The 24,155-nt window shown below is 43.7% G+C and overlaps 1 protein-coding gene and 1 non-coding gene across 2 annotated transcripts in view; one reads left to right on the top strand and one right to left on the bottom strand.

Annotated features, from left to right (window-relative positions):
* The window catches only part of LOC116292478 (ATP-binding cassette sub-family C member 4-like), a 28,467-nt gene extending 4,631 nt beyond the window's left edge, over window positions 1–23,836 (bottom strand). Inside the window, exons 1-4 of the mRNA XM_089032167.1 lie at window positions 23,631–23,836; window positions 19,989–20,515; window positions 18,544–18,923; window positions 16,033–17,351 (exon numbers count right to left, since the gene is read on the bottom strand). Of these exons, the coding sequence (XP_088888293.1) occupies window positions 16,033–17,351; window positions 18,544–18,923; window positions 19,989–20,495 (2,206 nt within the window). The 5' untranslated portion in view covers window positions 20,496–20,515; window positions 23,631–23,836. The remainder of the gene's footprint in view (window positions 1–16,032; window positions 17,352–18,543; window positions 18,924–19,988; window positions 20,516–23,630) is intronic.
* Trnas-aga (transfer RNA serine (anticodon AGA)) lies at window positions 18,017–18,088 on the top strand. The gene has a single exon. It is a non-coding gene; the product is annotated as a tRNA-Ser (tRNA).
* Window positions 23,837–24,155: the final 319 nt, after the last annotated feature.

Raw genomic sequence — 24,155 nt, 5'->3', positions numbered from 1 at the left:
ACTTTAGCCCTTGACAGAGCTATTGTCGTGTCGTGTTTTGATATTTTGCTTGACAACTGTTTCATAATGCCCGTAGCAACAGCCGAAATAATACCACAGGCTGCCCCAACGCCGGCCAAAGGAACTCCAACGATTATTCCCGGCCCAGTAAGCGAAGTAGCAACACCGGAGCCCGTTAACACGACAGATATGGATCCTGAAGTTATCGCAATCTTATGTAGCGTACTCCTGGCTCTGACGTACTTTTTTCTAACTTTTTCATAGTGTTTCGTTTGTCCTTCCAAGTAAGCCAGGATTAAGTTCGCTTTATTAAGCCTGAAGTTTTCGGCGTTTAATTCGTTAGGTTCCTTAGGAAGTTCAGGATAAAGTGGAGGTGCTGAAGGTATGACATCCATTATATATACTAATGTACGACGCTTTTGGGAATAACGTAGAGGAGCAGCCACATCATGACAACCGGGATTACGGGAATTGGAGGGCCTTTAGGAAGATGTTTCCGCACGCGGATGCTAGTAAGTTCGAAAGAAGACCCGATGGGATTTACTATAACGGCTCTAGGATGTACAGCAATGAGGATTTGAAACCTACGCTGGTCGATCAGATAGACAATCAGTTGAAGAATCCTGGTTACGTTAAACCAAAACCCACGCCGACGCATGTTGAACCCGGTTGGTCAAAGGAATTATTGCTGGGTACCAGTACTTATCCAATACCCGCGGTTTCATTTGATGAACATCCAAGTTTAGATTTGACATTGAACATGCGGATCTCTAACGACCATTCCTTTCCGTTAAAGGTGCGAGATATCTTCAAAGACGTACCCATTATTCATACCACCGCCAAGGAATCTCATGAATGGTTAAGCGGTCCTAACATGCGTTATTGGCCGCAGCAGTTGAACTTTGCAGTTTGGTGCGCCACCAGCGGTTGTGGGGTAAGCGCGAACTTGATGAAGAATTCAATATTCATGTTTCACTTCCACTTCACGGTTAGAAGAATACTACATGAAATGGGTGTTATTGCGCTGCCGGGAGATGCCACGTTTTATCCAAGAGATAATAAATACGACGTTCCCGCGTATGATAGGCTTTGTAAGGAGTTTGGTGTTGTAGGGAAGGATTTCAGGTGTACCGCGGGTGCTAACAATGGTTTGGGGCACATTTGGGCTTATTGGGGGATTGGCGGGCATGTGCTAAGTGATAAGGAAGTCCACGCGTTGAATTTACAATGGACCATGGCTTCCCACCCAGAAACCCATTATCATCTGAAGAATGAGTGGTGGTGGTTGGAGGGTCCAGTTAAGGATACCAAGCAAGTCCGCGATGGACCTCTGTTCAAAGACGAGGGTGGTAAGTATGCAGGGGCCAATCCACTGATTATCAAAATGGTTAACGACGAGCAAACGAAGCAATATCTTAATTTCATACCCCCAGAAGGTAAAGGACTAACTAGAGCCGGCCTTGCCCGTTTGAACCGCAGCATAGAAGCTTACGTGTATTCCATTCTTGGGGCTCAGGTAAATACCCGATCAAGTATAGTGGGAAATACCGGCGCCGCAGAAGAAACGCGAGCCGAAGCCTTGATTCTATTTGAAAGTTCAATCTTGGAGGGCGACATTAGCAAGGGCGTACAGCGTTACCAACTAGCCATACAAAATTCTAAGGCAAGGTTGGACTACGCAGTAGCCCCGGGTTGTTGGTTAATGCCTAGTAATTTATCTATAAATACTGGTTCTGTAGTAGGATACAACAACAAACTTCAACGAGCTACTACGGACATGAAGTTTGGGGTGAATGATGTGAACTCTGACACTCTTAGAAGGCACTTTGTTGAACAGCCTAAAAAAATGCACCATACGCAACCACCTAAGGAAGCGCACCATACGCAAGCGCCTAAGAAAGAACCACACCGAGCGCCTAAAAAGGAGGAGGAATATGACCATAACTTATTAAAAGCCGGCTTAACAGTCGCAAGCATTAGTCTGAGCTATTATATATGGCGATGAACAACCCCTACGTAGCTGGAGTAGATTGCGTTTATACGACTTACAAAGGCGAGAACAAATACAACCAGAGCTCTTGGGTTGATGTCACTGGGATGTCTGTGAATTTGAACTACTCGGGAAAGAAGTTAATCCTTTGTACTATTTGCATTGGCACGAGCAGCCACGCCAACGTGGGCTTTAGGTTCCTGGATGAGAATGGCGTACTGCAGCCTATGCGCGCGAAGACGAACAACAGGGAGCCTACACATTTCTCCGTAGAACCCAACCCAACCAGCGCCGAAAATCAATCGGTTTGGACTTTCCACATGGTGGCCGATTGCCATGGGAAGGTAAAGCTGCAGATAAGAGTAGACGATACGGGAAAGGTTACGGTAAATAGCATAGAAAATCAAAGGGATACAGCTTATAATCACGCCACCATTAGCACTCTTACGGTGGTTAGTCTCTAGATATATGAACCCACACGCGAAGGAAGAAGGCTTTCATTACTATTTGGGAGAGATTTATTACCAAGGGGATGAGTGGTTCGATACCGAAATTTGGGTAAAGGTTGGGGGTTTAGGATTGCTCATATGCACCCTTAACATTAACCTAAAGAATAGCTGTAATCTTGGGATTAGGATAGTAGATGAGACCAACACTCCACTAGTTCCATATAGAAAAAAGGTAAATAGCAGGCACTCATCACACTTTACGCATGAAAGTGCGGGTGCTAGTGGGGAAAATCAGTCGCCGGTAACTTTTCATATGATAGTTAATTGTCAATATGCGAAGCTTCAACTTCGTCCCGGCGACGCCTTAAGTGATAAGTATAAAGGCTTCGTCGTATTTAATGCCGTGACGTCTAAGGGTGCCGTGGTGGACGCTGTTTGGAATCATAAGACCATTAGCACCATGACTGCTATACCTTTAGTTCCGCATTATCAAGGCGGCGCGAATACTATCTTTACTTATCCGCAGTCGAGGATGCCTCGGACACCCGACGACGATAAGCCTCCAGTAACGTACCCAGATAAGGCTAACCCCGCATCTTCTTCAGGAGTACCACTCCAATAGCGACGACCAAGATCCAAATGTTATTCCCCACGAACTTCAACAGTTCTCCGCCGGTCCTTAATACCAGGCTTAAAACGCTACCAAGCAGCCCAGGAACGCTGGCTGCCATTGTTTTTCCCAGGGTTATTAGGCCCGCACCTAATTTTTTTCCCATTTCCCCCATTTCTTTTCCCACCTTTTTTCCCATTTCCCCCACCTTTTTTCCAAGCGCCTCTGCGCCTGTGGCCACGCCGTTAATTGCATTCATAATTCCAGCAATAGCGCCTGCGAGCGCTCCGGCAAACGCTAATGGAATGCCGTACCTCCGAAGGACCCTCAGTATTTTTTGCCTTGTGGTAAGCCCCAGCTCCCTTTCCAAGCCTTCTCTTTGCGCCTGCAACTCCGCAATCCTTTCCTCTAGGGACCCTACTTGCGCCCGAGCTGCTTCTCTTTCCCCGTCGGCGCGGGTTTGATCGTCGATTATTCCCCGTTGCGTTTGTATTTGCCTTTCCAGGTCCTCTATGGCTTGCTCTCTTTGTCTTAATTGCTCCCCTTTAACGATGATTTCCGTGTTTAACCGCCGCTCTTGCATTACCGAGGCTTCGAGCTGTGCACCCACGCGTCTGAGTTCGGCGTCTCTGTCTCCAACGTCCCTAACTGCACGGTCGAAGTTCCTTCTAGCAGCGTCCCTTTCGTGCAGCAACATACTAATGCGGTGCTGAGTGTCTTCGTCTTGCGCTTCGTTGGTTTCTTGTAATTCCTGTATTGCTCTTATGTACGCCTCATCCTTAGTATCCATATCTCGTTTTAGATCTTCGATGTATTCTGCCTGCTGTTGTAATTCAGCGTTTTTTTCGTCTAATTGCTCCGTGAGTTTGTCAAGTTGTTCTTTGTGTTCGTCTATGATTCTTTGCTGCGCATTTTCTTCCATGTTGAGTGATTCTAAAGACTGCTGCAGCTGCAGGGCAGCGCTGCTGCCCGACGGCGTACTCGTTAGCTTTTCCTCTACGTCTTCCTTAGTAGCTTGTATTTTTGTGAGCTTTCCTTGATCCTTATCCAGAATTCCGGAGATGGCATGCATTTGACTGGTAGCCCTAGCAGTCCTAAGACTTTTGAAGAATCCTGAAGCTAGCCTTGATGTTTCCTTAGTAGTTAAGCTGGACAGCACGGATAAGTCAGGCCTACCCAGTGCTGTCGTTATTTCCTTCGGTAAGGCGTTGTTAAGTGCGTTAGACTTTTTGCTTTGATAAAAGTCATACCATTTTTCCCTGCCTATGTAACGGACTTGAATTTGACCCTTGTCACCGCGTTGGAATTCTAAAAGAGTCGAACTGGCATTAGGATACCTCTTACGCACGTCGGTAAGTAGCTTTTGGGGTACCGTTTCGCCGATAGCTGCCATTAAAGTTGGAGGAATTCGGGGGTCGGCAAAGAACCTTCCTTTTCCATCGCGGATGACGTAAACCCTTAGCGCCGCTTCTAGCAAGTCTACCCATGATTAGTTCCCTGCCGTATTCATCTTCTTCGAACATTAGCTGCGCTTTTTCAGGCATCCACTCGGGTAGTAGCTCCTGAAGCCTGTCGAAGTCGTCCGGGGTTTCTTCCATGGATTCGTCCATTTCTCATTGGACTTTTTGCAACCACTCGTTGCTAGGAGCTTCAGGAACTAATCCTAAGTCGTCCATTCGCATGTAAGATGGAAGAGATTTACCAGGGTTTTCCCTTTTGAACCTGTCCGTAAGGCTACGTAAGGCACCACGGGCCTTTGGACCGTACTTGCGACGTAGCTTTTCAAAGAAGCCCGGCTTATCCGCTTCCGGCAGCAGGGTTTCATATTCTTCGTCGTTAATGTCGACTTGGCCTTCTTCGGTAAGGGGATCAAAATCCGTTCCTTCTACTTCCATTATATATGATAAGCTCAAAGTTAAATCCCAACGCATTACCTAAGCAGGTTGGCGGACTGAAAGCAGAACGCACCTTTCACCGGGTCACCTTTACGCCCAGCAGCGCAAAGCCGGGAGAAACGCTGTACGTAGGCGTGCCCCGGCTAACAGATAACCTAGTATTGGTTCCTGGCACCTTGGCTTTGAGGTTTGACCTAGCGGTGCAGCCCAGCACTGTGGATGAAAGGATTATCGTTAACAACGTTGGTCGCAACTTGGTCTCTAAGATGAGGATCAAGTTCGCCGGGCAATCGCTATTAGATTTGAATAGGTATGACTTATACACCACGTACAAAGACTTATGGGTGACAGCCTTTGACCGCGCGCAAAGGATAGAACAAGGAATTGGTAGTGTCATTCTACGTAAGGTTCGCACACCTACGAAAACGCAACCTACTGACGGCAGCGGAGAAACCGCAGTGGCAGACGCAAAGCGAATAAAGACCGCCTATGGTAGCAAGTATGTCATACCATTAGACTTTGAAGTGATTACGAATCACGGTGTGTATTACCCAAGACAGTTATCCGAGCTACAGTTTGAAGTAACTTTAGCAGATGCTAATAACATCATTGGTGGGCTAAGCACTGCACTTACCACAACAACCCCATACTCTATTACCAACTTAGAGCTACAGTACGAAACGGTGTACAGCGAAGAGCTGGCCCGTAGCGCTGGCATGAAATACAGCGCCGGAAAGGCATTCCTTTACGACCACGTAGTGATGTATAAGACGTTCAGCTTCCTGGATAAGACGGATGAGGTTATTAACCAAAGCATTAACCTCCCCCGAAGAAGTCTCACGGGGTTAATGCTGGTGTTTGCCAAACCCTACGAGGCCGGTAAGCGCGACTCCGAGGCCTTTCATAACCCCAACATTACTAACGTCGGCGTGAATATCAACGGCGTTCCAAACAAGGTTTACTCCCAGGGAATAAAACCTGAAGACGTCTACAGGGAGGCAATGCGCAAGTTTTGCGACCAAATTAGCCCCGAGGAATTCTTTAATGATAAGTACGCGTTATGGATTGACATGCGCACGACGAACGATGAAGACCTACATGGCCAGGGTTTACGCCTAGTAAATACGCAGGATGGCATAACATTGGAGATCAAACGCACCAAGAACGCCAGTGCAGGTGACAGCGACAAGATAAACTGCTACATCTTTGTCGTCTCAGACGCGCAACTGAGCGTAGAAATGAACCAACTTAAAAGTGTTGCCTATTGATAAAAAAATATTTCTTAGATATACAATGCTTCGCGTATTTGAAAACAACGACACCAAACTGCAATGCATAGTGCAAGGCGAAACTTTGTACTTCAAAGCAAAGGAGGTGGCTTTGGCGTTGGGCTATGAGCGCCCTAGAGATGCAATTAGAGCACACGTATCTGAGAAATACCAGAAAAAATGGGTTGATCTACAAGGGGCTGCGAATCACCGCTCCTTTACTACGCAACCAAATGCCGTGTTTATATCCGAACCTGGTTTGTACGAACTGATATTTAGCTCCAAACTACCCAAAGCTGTGGAGTTTCGTGATTGGGTCTTCGAAGAAGTCCTACCCGCGCTAAGGAAAACGGGTAAATATGCAATAGACAAGCGCTTCGACGGTCCAAACAAGTTGGTATTCAAAATAGAAAATGAATTCGACCTACATAAAAAGGTAGTGGACTACATTCGCAGGTTTTACACCCAAATGCTCATAGCCCCTGGTCTAGGTGAACTGCAGGATTCGGACGGCAAACGCATAAAGTGCTGGCAGAAAGGATATCAACGCGGTCAACCCGACTTAATGATCTTGAATGCGCACACACATTACTGTGGATTCTGCATAGAGCTAAAGACCCCAAAAGGCAACGGCAGGTTATCTGAGGATCAGCAACTGCTCTTACAGAGGTATGAAGAAAACGGCTATAAGGTGCTCATAAGCAGCGACTACGATGTCATTTGCAGGGAGATCACTGCGTATGCTGAACACCTACGAATTCCCTGCAGGTGGTGCTGTAAGGGCTTTAAAACCTCGGAGACTTTGGCAACACACTTAAAGATATTTCATAGAATATATGGACAAGGATAAATTTAACGAGTTAAAGTTTATACAAACGCACTGGAGGGATTTGCAGGTGGGGGAGATTTACGAGATAAAGAATTATGTGGTCTTTGAAGACTTGGACCGCCTGCGCTTGGTCTTAAAGAATAAAAAAAGAACATACACCCTTTGGGCGCCCGTTAGAATAAGGTACGCCATCGAAGGGCAGGACGTTACCCATGTTATGAGTCATGATAAAAAGGATGGCAGGTGGGTATTTGACGTGGTTAAGTATGAGCCGGAGAGTCCTCTGCATTCATAATGTCTGCTAAAGTCCGCTGCGCTTTAGGATCCGCGGAGCACCAATGCCCCACAAAGGATTCTTCAAGAAATACCTTGCCGCAATGAAGGCAGGTGTATTTTTTACGCGGTGCAGGAGTGGGCGTAATGCAGTCGGCAGGTAGTTCGCACGTAATACAGTCCATATATTGAAAGGGCGATCAGGAATCCTCCAAAGAAGGCGGCTGCGTAGGCTAGCATATACCTTTAAAAGGGGTCCTTATATTTATTAATGTTTCTTCTTTTCTTATTGAGTTCTGCATACCTTCTCCAAAACACGCTCTTATATTTATTAATGTTTCTTCTTTTATTCTTAATAAACAATCAAAGAATATTAATAAATATAAGAGTGCATTTTGAGACTCTTTGCGCAAACCCTGCTTTACTTACGGGCTTTCCTTACCTCCACGTTTTGGGCATGCCAATCATCGAAACGATCCAAGTACTCCTTAAAACCACGGGGATGATGTTGCGGGCACAAACACTGCCAGATATGATCATCTCCTTTCCTTAAGCCGCCACACGCGTCACAGGGCGCACTCCAATACTCTGCGTTCTCCCAGCGCGTACCTTCGGCGCGGTCGAACTCCGTAAAGCGTTGGTCTATTTCTTTCTTACGAAGAGTTAACTTCCTTATGGTTTCCGCTGGGCAACATCTCGCTGCGATATTACCATGCTCCTCGCATACGACATCCAAATCATAATTACCACGACATCTATGTTGATGCCATGCGTCCGTGAGACCTTCATCGCAGCGCGCACACACATCCTTTAAACACACCCTATTTTCTTGGTGGTATTGCAACATTTGGGGCGTGCTAAAGAGCCGATTGCAATCAGCACAGCGTCTTTCCTTAGACTTCAAACACACCCTTCCACGTGATATCGCAGCGCCTGTTTACTGCTAAACTGCCGGCTGCAGGTGCCACAGGTGGTGACGTTATCCACCTCTTTAAAGCATACCTTCTTTTTTTGGTGATACTGCAAAGCCTGTTTGCTACTGAACTCCTTGTCGCAATCCCTACACTTCATTATATAATAAGAATTTATTAACCCTTATAAGGGATACCGCATGAAGTCCTTAACGGAATCTTTCGCCCAACCGGCCATCGTCAAAAGCGCACCAAACCTTTCCGCGCGCTTCAGACCGCACATTTCATCATACAATTCCTGCACGCGCTCCCGCAGCCGATCGATCTCCTCCCTTTGCATTTCTATGGTGTCTTTTTTATCCTTTGCGTCGGCGGCAATCCTTCTTACTGCGTCCACTGGGTCCATCGTATATATAATGGATCCGAACCATATTCCTTGTAACGCTCTGATAGTAGGACCCACCGGCTGCGGAAAGATCCAGTTCGTGGTAGAGCAGCTATTAGGACCCTTTAGATACCGCTTCGACTACATCGTGCTGCTTTGCCCCACCTACGTGAATAACCGCACCTGGACGGGCATAGGAGTGAAAGATGACGACTTCTTCGTAGATATCTTAGACCCTAACGAGTTATCCAGCCATTTGAAGTTTTGGCACAAGCAATTCCCCAAGGACACGCAGACACTCCTCATATTGGACGACATTGCCTGTGGGGACGACGTAAAAAGACGCACCTCCGAATTAGTGAAGCTCGCCTTCAGCGGCAGACACGACAATATTAGCGTTTGGTTGCTCTCGCAGCAGCTTACCAGCGTCTCGAAGCCCTTCAAGGAAAACATAGGCTCACTTGTCGTATTTTATACTCCAAGTAAGTCTGACCTGGAAACCATCTTAAGCGACTACGGCGGTGAGATAAGCAAGGAACAGTTACACGAATACATGCGGCATTTAAAAACGCACCAACATTCCAAAATGATCTTCTCTTTGAGGTTTCCCTACACGGTTGGAATCTATGATTCCTAATGTATATGGATATTGAGCAGCTCTTAGATGAAGTCCCCGCGCAGTTAGACGAAAGTAACCTCAAGGAACAACTTAACATCCTTGTGTCTTCTGGGAAGTGCAAAGAAATGATTGGCAAGGAACGTACCCATGAGCAGGTTAATAAGTTGTCAGAAGAGGAAGTCAAAAAGTTCCATAAGAGGTACGAGGCTGCCCTTGCAAGTAAGACCACCGACGCCGTAGCAGACCCAGCCATCCGACTTGCGACTAAATTACTTGGACTTGCGCTGCCCATAGACGACGTGGAGCAACTGCGGAAGGACATAAGCGAGGACTATGTCATCGCCCAAGAACTTAAGATAACCTGTGGGTGGTTGTCTTTGAAGTGCGGTAAGTTAATGGCAGTCGCCTCTGCGGCTTTGCACGTAGCTCAGCACGTCGACTTGAAGGAGGTACTAGGTTCCTTTGGAACATCTTGGAAGGACTTCAAGAAGGACAGAGAAGTCGAAAAGGTCTTCCAGGCAGCACTTGCTGAGGTACCTGATCAAGTCGCCTCAAGTACTTAGTTAAGTCATTCGCGGGAATTGCCCAGGTCGCCTTAAGTACTTAGTCAAGTCGTCCTTAAGTACTTAGTCAAGTACTTATCAAGTCCTTCAAGTCCTTAGATATAAATGGAACCAGAGTCGAAGGTAGAGCAGCCCGAGCAGAAGATTACCAAGGCTAAATCTCCAGGCAGAGTCGCTGCCGGAAAGAAGCTCGCGGAGATGAACAAGAAGAACAAGGCAAAAAAGGAGGAAAAGGTGGAGGAAGAGGAATCCTTTATCAATCCTGGGTACGTCATCGGCGCGTTGGGAGTCGCTGTAGCAGCAGGCAGCCTTTACTTTCAATGGCGGGCATCGAAAAAGGTGGAATTTAAGGCGCCTCCTGTCATACGCAGGGAGGAGCCCCCGGTAAGGAAATGTAGGATTCCAGAAATGGATTAGAATTTCTTTCTCACCCCGTAATATAATGTCGACCAAATTGATTGACGCCGTCCAAGAAGCTGCTATCACAACCTCCATCATCGCCGGTATTGGCTGGGTAGGTAAGAAAGTCCTAAAGGAGGACCTTACTGAGGACCCAACTAAAAACCTGAGTAACTTTGCTAAGATGACCGCTGCCGTATGCGGGGCTATCATGCTAAGAAATTACCTGCAGAAGGAAAAATACCTACCTACGGTGTAATATATAATGGCTAGCGTGGTCATAGGTGGAGTTATTGCAGCTTTAGCATTCACTGGAGCTAATTATGGCGGTCAGTATTTGGATAGATTAGTTAGAGGCGACAAAAGCGGAGAATTGGCCGCTGAGAGGAAGAGACACGATTTGGCGCTGGAGAAATATCAGCGAGACGTGGCAGCTTGGAATGAAAAAAGACAAGCTTACAGGGATTGGTTGGATAAGAACTACCAAGACAAGATGCAGGCAGACAAGAACTTCGAAAATACAGACTACGCCTTTAAACTTTATGCGCAAGCACACCCCGCGGCATTAACGGGGTTGAGAAAGCCTCAGTTTAAGAATTACTACCAGCCTTCTAAGAAACAAAAAGATAGCGAATTGGTCTTTGTTGGAGTCGCAGGGCTGGCGGGAGGCGTGGCCTTGGCGTATCTAATATAATGATCGTCTTTTTGGAAAGCGACAAGAATAACTTTACCACTTATCTGAATCCCCCCATCCGCGCGGAAAGGGTTCGGTTGGTTAGTTGCTCTTTGTACAATTCTTGGTATAACCTGATTAGGGGCATAGTCACTGAGCATAAAGGAGGATCTAACTATCAAGCCGTATTGCTGCCCGATGGACATTACACACCAATCACACTGGCCAAGGAATTAGCAAAACACGGTTATACTCTCACCACAGGATTGCCGCACGAAATGACCCTCAAACATAATATGTCAAATTATTCAATGACTTTTGGAAAGTCTGACCCATTGGGATCTTTATTATGTGCCTCGGGCAAAACAATTACCGACACAGCCATACCCGTGAAATGGAAAGTCGCATCCTCTTACGAAGTCTATTGCGACTTGGTTCATAGTTACAGCAATGGGGAAAAGTCTTCTCTTATGTCCAAGTTTCTGCCCAAAGGTAATCCATTTGACCCAGTAGAATACACTCCCATTTCTTTGAGCTATGATTTGTCTAATTTGGTAGAAAGCATAAACATCACCATTAAAGTGGACGGAAAGACGGTGGATTTTAACGGACGTAAGATCAATCTCGTTTTATCCTTCGCTTGAATCAAGCGAAGCGCGATTCTATTCATATAATGGGTCGAACTGAGGACAAACTCAAAAGGATTTACTATGGGCCTGAAGGTTATTGGAAAGGAGCGTCGGCCATCAAGAAACTCGCGACCGCGGCCAGGGTATCAGAAGAAACGGCTAAGAACTGGTTAAAAAAACAAACCCTCTGGCAGGTTTATCTTCCCGTGCCCAAGTACATTCCCAGGCCCAGCTTTACCGTAAATACCCCTAATGAAGTCCATCAGGCAGATTTGCTTTTCTTACCGCACGATAAGGTAAGAAGAAAGACCTATAGATACGCTTTGACCGTAGTCGATATCGCAAGCAGATACAAGGACGCCGAACCCATAACCAGCAAGGATTCTGGGGAAGTCGCAGAAGCCCTAGGTAGGATTTATAAGCGCGTCTTGAAATGGCCTAAGCTGCTGCAAGTGGATGCGGGGACAGAGTTCATGGGCGTGGTTACCAAAACCCTGAAAGACCACGGCACTAAGATTAGGAGAGCCGAGGCAGAGTACCACAGGGGTCAGAGCATTGTCGAAAGATTCAATAAGACCCTGGCTGAGCGTCTCTTTGGGTACCAGTATTGGAAAGAGCTGGAAGATCCCTCCAAACGCAACAGGGAATGGACACAGAGGCTCCCCCAGGTCGTCGCGGCTTTGAACAACGAGGCGGCCAGGGCTACGGGAATGAAACCCAGAGATGCTATAAAAAATAAGCACGTGGAACACAAGTCCTACGTCAGAAGTTCAAGGGCGGTCGGACTGAAGGAAAAAAAGCTCCCCCGCAACATAGTGGTCAGATACCTTTATCAGCCGGGGGAACTCGAAGGTGGCAGTAAGAGAGCCACGGATCCTAACTGGTCTCTGGAAACGTATGAGATTTCGAAGTCCGTCACCAAGGAAGGGCAACCCGTGTTGTATTACCTAAATGGCCCAAGTCGTGGATTCGTCATGGAAGAGCTGCTCATAGTCCCCAAAGACTCAGAGTAGTGCTGCTCCACGCGCCCGATTACACTCTAGGCATGTCAGCCTTACGTTGCCTCTGCAATGCCCGCGTTTATTATTTATACGATCCACGGAGAACTGCTGATCGTCATTCGGGTCAAACCTCCATAGTAGAGGTATGTTACATTTGGCACACCTTGCCCCTTTCTTATAGACGTCGTCCACGCATAGGTCGAACGTCATTTTTTTTCCTTCGTCGTGCCGCTTGTAGCGAAGGAGTTTTTTGGCAATGTTCTCCTTAGCTACGTCTTCTGGCGTCTTATCGTAGCGCAATTGCGGACCCCAGGCTCTTTTTAACTGTTTGGCATACTCCACGCGGCTCACAGCGGTGTAGATAAGGTTGCTCCAACACAGCCGCTGGTCTATGATCCATAAGGTTTCTTTTATGGTAAGCCCCTGCGCACTATGGACTGTCATGCAATAACCCAAGCGCCAGTCTGGATGGGAGGTAATTCTTTCCACCTTTTCTATGGGTACCCAGGCTTTATCATGCGTTACCGCATTTTGCAGTTGGATGTCGGTACCAGGTACCCAGACGTCTCTTTTTTGCATGCGGGTGTCGTGGGGTTTGTAGCAAACAGGTACGGGATGCGTAGGGAAGCGCTCTCGGTGTATATTTAGCAAATCCTTTTGTATGCGAGACTGTGCTGCGCGTTTGCTGCTCAGCACCAGATCCTTAGGGTGCCAGGCATATAGAAAGTCCTCGTAGGACTTCGCTCGTACGCGTTTGCGCAGTGTCTTGCATTGCTCGGCGTCACTGAGGCCCCGAAGTTCCGCTTTCAGGTTTCTTATTTGATCCTTACTGCGGTAGTCGTTGTTAATTTCCTCCGCATAGTCTGCCATTTCTTTTAACCATTCGTGGGGCATTTCTCCGGCTATTGGAGGAGGCTGGCAGGGATCCCCGGCAAATACCACTTGACATTTCCCGCGAAGGAACTCTACGAACTCCTGCAGGATTTCCAAAGGCACGGTGCAAATCTCATCCCAAAGTATCACCGGTGGTATGTCGTGGATGGCTTCTGGTACCCACTTTTGGCCATTCCAACGGAAGAAGCTGTGGTACGTTTGCGCGTCGTGGCCCTGACTGCATAGTTCCCTTTCCAAACGGTGTGTTGGCGTTAGCACCTTTATCTTAGGAAAGAGTTCCAAGACGCGCGTAGTCTTACCGCTGCCTCCCGTACCGTAAAGGTAAGAGAAGCGTTGGTAGGAAATGGGGTCCTTTACGGTTGGCATGGGCCTCATTGTGGGCATTACGACGCCCCAAGTATTTTCTCCGTGATATTCTACACGTTCTCTCCATGCTTTTATCTCCTCATCTTTAACGCGCCATTGACCACTTTCCGCCAACTCATCTTCGGGGTAGAATTCCTTCATCTTCTCTAACACTTCGGGCTTTACGTACAAGGAATCCGTAGCTACGCGCGGGATGTCCTCTTTGTCAAACCGCAGGAACATCGCAAGTAGGTTAATGTGCGCATATGCGAGCATGCTGGCACGCAGATGATAATATTGCGGCCTGTGGTCTTGGTAGTAACAAAGTGCATTCCATTTGTGTAGTTTATCATCTACGAGGTAATCCCATTTCTCTACAGACACCATCGTTCCTTTGTCATGCGCGCGCTTGATGAGGAAGCTTAGCTCGCCTTCGTCCGTTATTAGGCGCCGCTGCATATGTTTCTCGCCCTCCTTAGCGCCCTGTGTGAATTTTCCTATGACAACGCGTGCTGTGGGGTTGTGTTCTGGGAGCCATTGCGTAAAGGCGCTGTGACAAAGTATGGCTTCATGCGCTGTGTATTTTAAAAGCTTGCGCTCTTCAAAGAACTTCAATAGGGGTATGGGTATCCATTCTTTCTCCTGCAGGTGCTTCCCATACCACGCATAGATTATGGGGTGCAGACCCGCTGCTAATTTCCAGGTGGTCAACCGTACGAACCCCGTTGCTGGGGCGTCGTAGTGACCATCCAACGCAACACGAAAGAACTGTGAATCTGGATGTCCGTAACGGTCGTAATATTCCTTACAGTCTCCCAGGCCCTTAAAGCTTGCGGGGTAACAATGTTTCATATCCAGCGACACGTATTCGTCTTCATCGTATTCCATGTTCCACAGACCGCCGTGGCCGTGTTCTACGCAAGCTTTAGCTATGTCTTTGAACTCCTCCGGCGTGGATTTCCAACCGTTTCTTTTCTTTGCGGCTAAGAAGTCCAAACTGCGACTGCTAAGCACTTCGTCGGAGAAGTCTTCTCCTAAAGTCTCACAGGCGCTTTGAATGCGCAGCTGTTCAATTTCGGGTCGATACAAAGTGCCGTCTTGCGTCATAAATTGACTTCCTTCTGAATCCATCAACCAAATGGAATTCTCATGGCTTAACTCTGCCAATGGAGAATTCTTATAGACCTTCGTTTCCTTCTTCCTTGGGAACCGCAGTTCGCGCCACGCATGTGCGTTATGCTGGTAAATTACGATAGGCGCACCGCGGCCCCCATATTTGTGCGTTCCGGAGTAAATAAAGCCGTCGGTGATATCTTTCACATGGATTCGCCTCTCCAGCGCCGTTTCTAACTTCTTGATGTTGTCTATCGACCCTCCGGTCCTATTAGTATCTTTTTCCCATTTCCTGATGGCTTCTCTTCTCTTTAAAGTCAGTTTACCGCCCCGAGAGGAGTCTTCAAAGAACTCTCTTACTAACTTCCCTACGCAATTACCGGGATGTCGCATCGGTTTCGACTTCTTAACGTCTGGCGTCTTTATCTCGTACGCACCGTAAATGACTACGGTAACCGGGTAAGCAACCTCGTAGAACAACATGTCTATTCCTACCAATGCTCCCGGGCGTGTGTTTTTGTTTAAGACAAACAGGTCCTTCTTACCAGACGCCCTGATAGGATTGCGCCCCTTTTCTATCATCCACTCACCGTCTAAATACTTTATGAACGTCAACTCCAACCGGTAGTTACCTTCGGGTATTAAGTTAATTATCCTTTCAGCCCTTTCTTCTGTCATCGTCTCATCCGTATCTCCCTCCATAAATGTTGTGAAGGCAAAGTCAGCATCCAGGCGATCCAACACCTGAGTTCTGAGCTTGCGCACAGTTTTGTTACGAATGCTCGTGATGGTGTCCATCTATATCTAAGGAATATTTTAACCTCCGTTTGCGGTACCCAACACAGCAGCAGTAAGGACTTATCGCGCGGCTTATTCCCGCTGCCGGCGCCTTCCTTAAACCGCCTGTAAAACCCGTAAATCTTTGACATTGACCGCGAGTCCCCCTTACTGCCTACGGGTTTGGTACGGGTAAAGTGGACAAATCGGATATTTGCCTAAAAGTCCGTAGAGTTGGCTCGAAAAATTCCCGCGGCCGGCGCCGTTACGTGGGGGCAGGTAATCCCCGGGCGATTCCGAATGGTGACCGCGAGTCCCCCTTACTGCTGCTTCTTTATAAGAAGATGGTGTAGAATGGCTCGTTTATTATTGTTACAATATATTGAGATATGTTGTCTAAGGATCTTACCTTGAGCTATTACGTATAGCAATATGATGCAAATGATCAGAAAAGGATGCAAAGCCGTACGAAAAAGATCCCTGTAAAGTCGCCACGATACAGTACCAACTTGTCTGTCTTCCTCTTCCTCGACCATGTTTCTTCCTTCGTCTATAGCGTTTCTTCCAAGACAAGACATTTCAGTAGACTTGATCATAACACCAGAATCCATTGTTTCTGGTGTTTTGTATTCTGCAAGAAAACTACTGACGGCACCATCTTTGTCGATCTCGCTGTAGGATCCATGTCTCATAACACGGCCATCCTGCATCATGATAATATCATCAGTTCGGTGAAGGTGTTGCATTTGATGCGTTACAAGGATTCTTATTTTTCCAGCAAGTTCTCCGGAGATACACTTTTCAAAGATGTGCTGTCCAACTTTTGTGTCTACAGCACTCAGTGGGTCATCGAGCAAAAAGATATCAGCGTCTGAATACATGGCTCGGGCCAAGCCAACCCTAGCTCGTTGTCCACCACTAAGGCTTACACCACGTTGGCCTACCATGCTTTGATCTACTTTGGGAAACTGGTTCACGTCTTGATATAGGTCACATACATGTAACGTTCTTTCGTATTTCTTCTCCTCGTACTCCTTGCCTAACAAGATGTTGTCACGTAGTGTACCGGTGAATATAAAAGGTGCTTGGCTGACATAAGCGATTTTACCTCGAGTAAGAAGGTCTCCTGATTTAATTGGGATCTCACCCAGAATGGTCATCAATAAAGTAGACTTCCCACTTCCTACAGGACCCGTCACCATTAGCAACTTGTTAGAATTGAGATTCAGTGATATATCGTGAAGTGTACAGGAATGCGTTTCATCAAACCAGCCGCTTGAGACGTGATTAAGCTTGACAAAGGAAGATGGTCTGCCATCACTGATATCGCAGGAGCCTTTAAGAAGCTTGTCTGCCTTCGCAGCCATCTTTGAGGGGTTACCATTTCTCTCCCTTGCGTTAAATGTCCTCCAAAAAACGCCATTGTTTTTTTGTCCGCCTTTTGTTTCAGCAGCGTTTGGAAAGTCGTCCAAAAGATATTCTTCAATTCTGTTAAGTGACACAATGAAATGGCAAATTGTTCTTGCACCTTGAATAAGCAGACGCATCGACTCAGTTATATTGTTCAATAGGGAGACTGTGGTGAAAATGGTAACGGAATTTAGTGGAATTCCAGAATAAGTCATTGTCAAGACGGATGCAAGTATAGCTGTCAAAGAAACAGTTGAGAATACAGCTTGTGACAAGGAAAGTATGAGACTTTTTATACGCACGAGGCTCATCTCTTTCCTATAAAACAAGAAAAGCATTAATATGCAGCCCGTAAAGTCCTCCACTGCAATGTAAAGCGCATTGAGACATTGCGAAATGCGCTATAGAAGAACCCCATTATTATTATTATTATTATTATTATTATTATTATTATTATTATTATTATTATTATTATTATTATTATTATTATATGCAGTTGCTTAACCCCTAGCACTTAAAAAAGGTTTTCTTATCAAGGGAACGGATCCAGAGGAATGGATTGGTTGACTGAGAATAAATGATATAAAACTTAATAAAATCTAATAAGGACGCTATATGATCCTTTTCTAGCTAAAAGCGAATTTTCGTTTTTGATCCGCATCTGGTTTGTAGATAACCATGAACTTTGTGGACCTCAAATCATTGAAAACTTTGACGATTTCAATGAATTTTTTAACGTATTTTACTATTAAACAACCACCATTTTGTTTCCCGCCAAGGGCATTTGATATTTTTCTCTTATTCTCTCTATTTCATTACACACACCTAGCGCATAATTTATTACTACTATACTATGTCTATTCTTTGCGTACATATTTACGGTGTTAAAATAACCTATATAGAAAAAATATTGCTCTGGGATCCTCACCAGTACCCTACATTTCATATTCCGGCTGAGCTCGGCTGCGTTCCCAGCGTGGTTGGTCCTTGTAGTGTAGTGGTTAACACATCGGACTAGAACACCGAAGACGTGGGTTCGATTCCCGCCAAGGGCATTTGATATTTTTCTCTTATTCTCTCTATTTTCACTGCATACATAATTAGCGTGTCATGTAGGAATTTAGCCATATATGGGCATTGGAGTTTGAGCAGTGAAGGTGTAATGCTTTGCGACCCCTCCATATATAAGCGGCACACCCAGATCCTTGAATCATTACGTCGAAAGCTGCCTAAGGAGAGAGTAGAAGATTCACCCCACCCACCTCCCCTGGTGGAGGTTGACGACGCATCGCATGCTTCCATATCGTAATTCCCGTGGCTCGGTAATGAGTGTGCAGTGAGGATAAAATACTATTTATCACGTTTATCCATAGCGTTATTGCCATCATTATCATATTTTTTTTAACATCACCATCATGATTTTCATCCTTATAATTATCATCATCATCTTCATCATCAGTTATCATCACCATCTTCATCATGATAATTAAAGTCATCATCATATTTTTACCTTCTCAATTTCTTTACTTTATCTCTGTATGTCCATTCCCAAGCATACATCTTAACAGCTCTTATTCCCGTGATAATCTCGTTCAAAGTAGCAAGACGTTTGTCTGTAGAAAGAGCCTGATCAGCACTGAGCTTCCCGTATACATTGGATAACATTACCACAAGGAGCGAAATGATCATGCCAATAAGTGGACCCGATAAAGATTGCCAGCCAACCAAGACATACAGTAACGCCATTGTGAAGGGGAAATCAACCAAAATCATGAAGGTGAACACCAACCACATAATAATTTGTTCTAATCTTTGAGCATCGCTTGATATCAAGTTAATTATGTACCCATGCGTAACTCTTGAAATGCTACTACGAGTAGAGGCTAGAACCTGTAAAAGAAAAAAAAGAAAAAAAAAGAAAAATTAACCGAGACAGACTTTCCTCACATAATGATCGTAGGTAACATTCACAATAGGAAAAAAAGTGCTATGAAATGACAATATTGTTTTCTTATGATTAGCATTTCTCTCAAGGAGGACCGAAATGGTGCATGTGGTTATAGTACGTTAATTAGATGAATCTAGCTAATTGGCTTAGTCTAACCCGTACAGGTTATTCCAGTTAGCTCCCACCTTATCATACTGAAATATAATATTAAAAATGATAATTCACTGATTTGTCTCACGATTGATGATCTTTCAATCGTGACACGAATGAATTAGGCCCCGTCCACACGTATCCGCAAATCTTTGTATCCGCAAATTATTTTTTGCGGATACGAAAATGTTTGCGTCCACACGCAGCGTATTCGAATCATTTTCACCGTCCACACGTATCCGTTTTCGTAAAATTTGCGGATACGGATACAAACATTTGCGTGCTGTTTCACGGATATATCAAAGTGCAAACAATATATCCGTGAAACACTAAGGCCCCGTCCACACGTATCCGAAAATTTTTGTATCGCGCAAATTTTTTTTTTTTGCGGTTACAGGTTGCGTCCACACGTGTCCGGAAATTTTTGTGTCTGTATCCGGAAATTTTCGAAAACGGACACGTGTGGACGGTGAAAACGATTCGAAACCGATTCGAATGCGCTGCGTGTGGACGCGAACATTTTCGTATCCGCAAAAAAAAATTTGCGGATACAAAAATTTCCGGACATGTGTGGACGGGGCCTAATTACTAAATTGTTCAAAATAGTGTTAGTTAAACAAAAGAAAACAACAGAATTAGCATATATTGCACGGATATATTGTTTGCACTCTACCATATATCGGCGAAAAAAGTTGTAATTGAGAAAGTGCACAAATGTGCACAATTTGAATAGTAGTTTCAGTAACCTTCTGTAGACCGTAGACCTACTGTACTCTAATTTGTACTATTTTGTTAGTTAACTTTCACGGATATATGGTATGCACTCCTTGGTTCAAATATTGAAAAACTTTGAATACCTTCTTGTAGACAATGCTGATGCATGCTGTCTTTAATCGCATCCCTATCATAAGAGCATGTAAATTATTATGATGAAGTGCGAATGTTTTGACTAAACTACAAACACCAATGCCAAGAACAAGAAGGTATGTCAGTCGTGAGTAGCTGAAAGATCCATGGTGTAAAAGACTCAGGTACGTCCATATTAATACTGCTGAAGAAAAATTTGCGAGTGATTCCACGCACTTTAGAGTGATCAGGAATAAGTAACTCTTGCAAGAAATAAACTTGAACATCACTTTCCACAATCGAGGCTTCCGGCCGAATTTTCTAGCTTCTTTGGTTTCATTATTCCATAATTGTTGGAAGTGTTCTTCTACAATCTTGGATTTGTCCTGGTCTGGTAAAGAAAAGAGGTCATCCTTGCACAGTGGCCGTTGATTGCCAAGCCTGATTAAGCCATTCAACCAACAAAAAAATATATTGGAAAGAAAACTTGCTTGTTCTTTGGGATTTTGGTCTTTCATCTTGAATCTCTGATTAGTCACTGTTGTTAAACAAAATTGTTCCGTTCAGGTTAGTATTTTGTCATTACTATTTTCATTAGAAAGCATAATGAATTCCAAGCAGAATGGTAAGCTAGACACAACTATATTAGAATGTGAGATTTGGAATTAAAAGTATAAAAATAAGAAATACGAAAATTAAGTATAATATATACATATATACACTGAAACACGAAAACCCCGCCCTCAAAAAGCATATACATATATATCCATGGAATATATGCGTGTTCGAAAACATGAGGCTACGAAATAGATATATACACATATATTGAAAATGCGGTATTTCCGTGCCTCGTGTAGATAAATAAATAAATGAAGGAAGGAAGGAAGGAAGGAAGGAATGAATGAATGAAAGAATGAATAACTAAATGAATGAATAAATAAGCAAGCAAGCAAGCAAGCAAGTAAATTATTATTATTATCAACATTAAAGACATCAGAGCTAATATTCAATCTCTGGCTAAACCACTGTCACATGTTATATATCTATCTATTTCCACTGGCATTGCTCCTAACAGTACTAACTTGCCAGGGTGATTCCTATGTATAAAAGTGGTTGTTCTTCTGAATTTAGTAACTATAGACCAATTTCTATATTCCCTGTCTTTTCAAAATTCTTTGAGAAGGTTATTTATGATAGGTTAGTTGCTTTTATAACCAAGCATTAGAATAATAAATTAGAATATTATGGAATTAGAGGATTAGCTTTGAACTGGATTACCAGTTATTTAACAAATAGAAAGCAATATGTTGAAATTGAAAATAATTTATCTACCCAGATGACGATTAAACGCGGTATTCCTCAAGGAAGTATTCTAGAACCTTTATTATTTATATTTATGTCAACGACATAGCAAACTCTTCAGATCTACTGAAATTTATATTATTTGCCGATGATACTAATGTATTTTATTCTGGTAAAAATGTGAATAATTTAAATTATATCTTGAACTCTGAGCTTGACAAAGTTTCGACATGGCTAATCGTGAACAAACTTACTATAAATATCAAGAAAACTAACTATATACTATTTAAGCCAAGACAGAGGACATTGAATAGCAATAATCTGACTTTAAAAATTAATAATGTATTAATTGAACGTAAACAAAATACCAAATTCTTAGGGGTCATAATTGACGAACACTTAAGGTGGCTGGACCCCCTCACGCTTGACCGCTACCTTCCACTTTTGGAACGCTAGTGCATAAACGTCTTTTATCCGATTGCAAATCTTTTTTGCACATAAATCTCATAAAGATTGAATTAATGTTTGATGCAGTTTTTAGTGAGATCGGACGTCACAACACGTGATTATGATGAAATATTTGCTTTCGTTTAGAAAATAATTTTAGCCTTGCAGAGCGTTCAACACTAAAATGCTTCGTACCACATAATTATATACTGGATGCCTCCATTTGTGGGGATTTTTGAAAAAATCTATCTAGCTAATTATGAGATATTTGAGATTATTTAAATATAGTGCATAATCTACTTCAAGACTAAACAATGGATTTCATACGGCCGAAATTAATATTTCAGAGCTATATATTCACAAAAGTCATTGCTCATTTAGTTTTACTCTGTATCTAGTTTTAAAAGGAACATTTTGAAGGTAATCCACTTATGCGATTTTGTGAAAACGTATAGTGCAGTAGACGGGGTAAACATTTGATACGCATTTTTCATCGCAGTTTTCTAGTCAATCTTACTAGATCTTCCATTATTCTAAAATTCGCTGATCATTTCTCTCAAAACTACGTCAGGATACAAATTAGAACTTAAACTAATATTACACAAAATTGAAAGACTATTGAACTCATTTAAAGCTGTCTAAAGCGAACGAGAAATACAGAAAACATTGATCGTTTCCCAACGATTTGATGCTCTGGGAATTCTATTGTTTGCTAATGACCATAACACCAAATTCTTTCGCACCATGCACGGTCTGATCTCGCTTGGCCGCTTTCCGATTTACTCCCGAAGCATGGTAATACAGAGTTGTGACAAACGTCCCACGTTTGATTAAAAAAAACTGTGTATTACAATGCTTCGGGAGTAAATCGGAAAGCGGCCAAGCGAGATCAGACCGTGCATGGTGCGAAAGAATTTGGTGTTATGGTCATTTTTATATATGACAACATACACCTTCATGCTTCATCAAATAATTATATCTAAATTACCCAAGCTTATATAAGTCAAGAATATAAGCCTATGGTTTCTTCTTTTAGGTGTCTTCCTTCTGGATATATATACATTCAATTATAAAATCTGCAATCACTATTTCTTTTATTACATATTTGTACGATTATTGTTAATAGAATTTTGAATACTTGTTACTATATTTCCAGAAAGGTAGATTGAATAAACTGATTGATTGATTGATTGATTGATTGAGGCGTAACGGTTAATAATGGTGAGAATAATGGTGAAAATAAAGACTTAAATATGCGTAGAACGAATATAGGCATTAATAACGGGAGGGAGATAAACTTTGATCTGTAAACCACTTCGTGACGTCGCGCGGTAGCCTCAATAATGGTTATTAGTTTTAATATGAAAGATATCGATGGAATATGTAGTGTTTGGTACGATTTTAGAGAGCAGAATTAATTTTGGGAAAATCCGAAAAAGCAGTGATGGGTGGCCGTATTGTGAGGGGCGATTGTGAGTGTATTGTAAACAGAATTCGGTTGTGAGTTTAAGCTAGTCAAAGAGTAACACTGTCTTAAAGCAGGATTTTGATAAATTGCGTATTCTGTTGATTACTATCCACGAGAAGAGCTTGTTTCTCAATAAAAATAGGATACTTGTAACGGCAGTTAAAGACAGAGTATTTCTTTCACTAGCGTAATTATAGTTCTATTCATTTGCATGTTCCGCACTGACACACATTCGATAAGCATGCGGGCATGCATATTTTTATAGATAATGTCTATTTCATAGACATTTTTGTGTAATACTGGCCAAATTTCACGGGAAAGTATTTATCATTTGTTTTGTTTTTGGCACGCACGGAGTTCGAAAAAAGCAAGAAAGGTAGTTATCAATATTCTCGAGCGACTAAAGATGTATATGAAAATGTTAAGTATTACTTACCTACTGTCCGAGACGGTCTTAGAGGAGAAGAATCGCTAGTATTCTTTACTAGAATATTTATAGGTTGATAGTAAGATGGTCAACGTTTGGCGTAGCGGTGAGAGCGCTCGCCTCTCATCAATGCGAACCAATTTTGAATCCCTCCGGGTTCGGTGTTGTACGTGAGTAGAGTTTCCAGTTGTTCTTCCTGGCTTCGAGGGTTTTCCTCCCTCCAAACAATTAACCTAAATTCCAATTTGATCACTGAACGCGAGCCACAGGGGGCCACAGGTTTGTTAGACTCTGGCTATTAAGAGCTGCTCTTGTTAAATAAGGGTTTTTTTTGATAGCGGCTAGAATCAAAAAATGCACTGAAGTATGAATCTTATCTCCTTCACTAAACAGAGCTCATCGTCTTTGTTTTCATAGTGATTTTATTGTTCACTTGCCTAGGGACGCTTGACGTGTATTTGCATATATCACAATACGGACAAAACAACCAACCTTAGAGCCATTGAACCGAATTATTCTACAAAGTCCAAATTT

This window comes from Actinia tenebrosa, unplaced genomic scaffold (genome assembly GCF_029948245.1).
Source record: "Actinia tenebrosa isolate PJP-AT-01 unplaced genomic scaffold, QUT_ActTen_1.0 PGA_scaffold1__47_contigs__length_23844297, whole genome shotgun sequence".
Classification (NCBI taxonomy): Eukaryota; Metazoa; Cnidaria; class Anthozoa; order Actiniaria; family Actiniidae; genus Actinia; species Actinia tenebrosa.
This window is presented reverse-complemented; position numbering and strand designations above follow the sequence as displayed.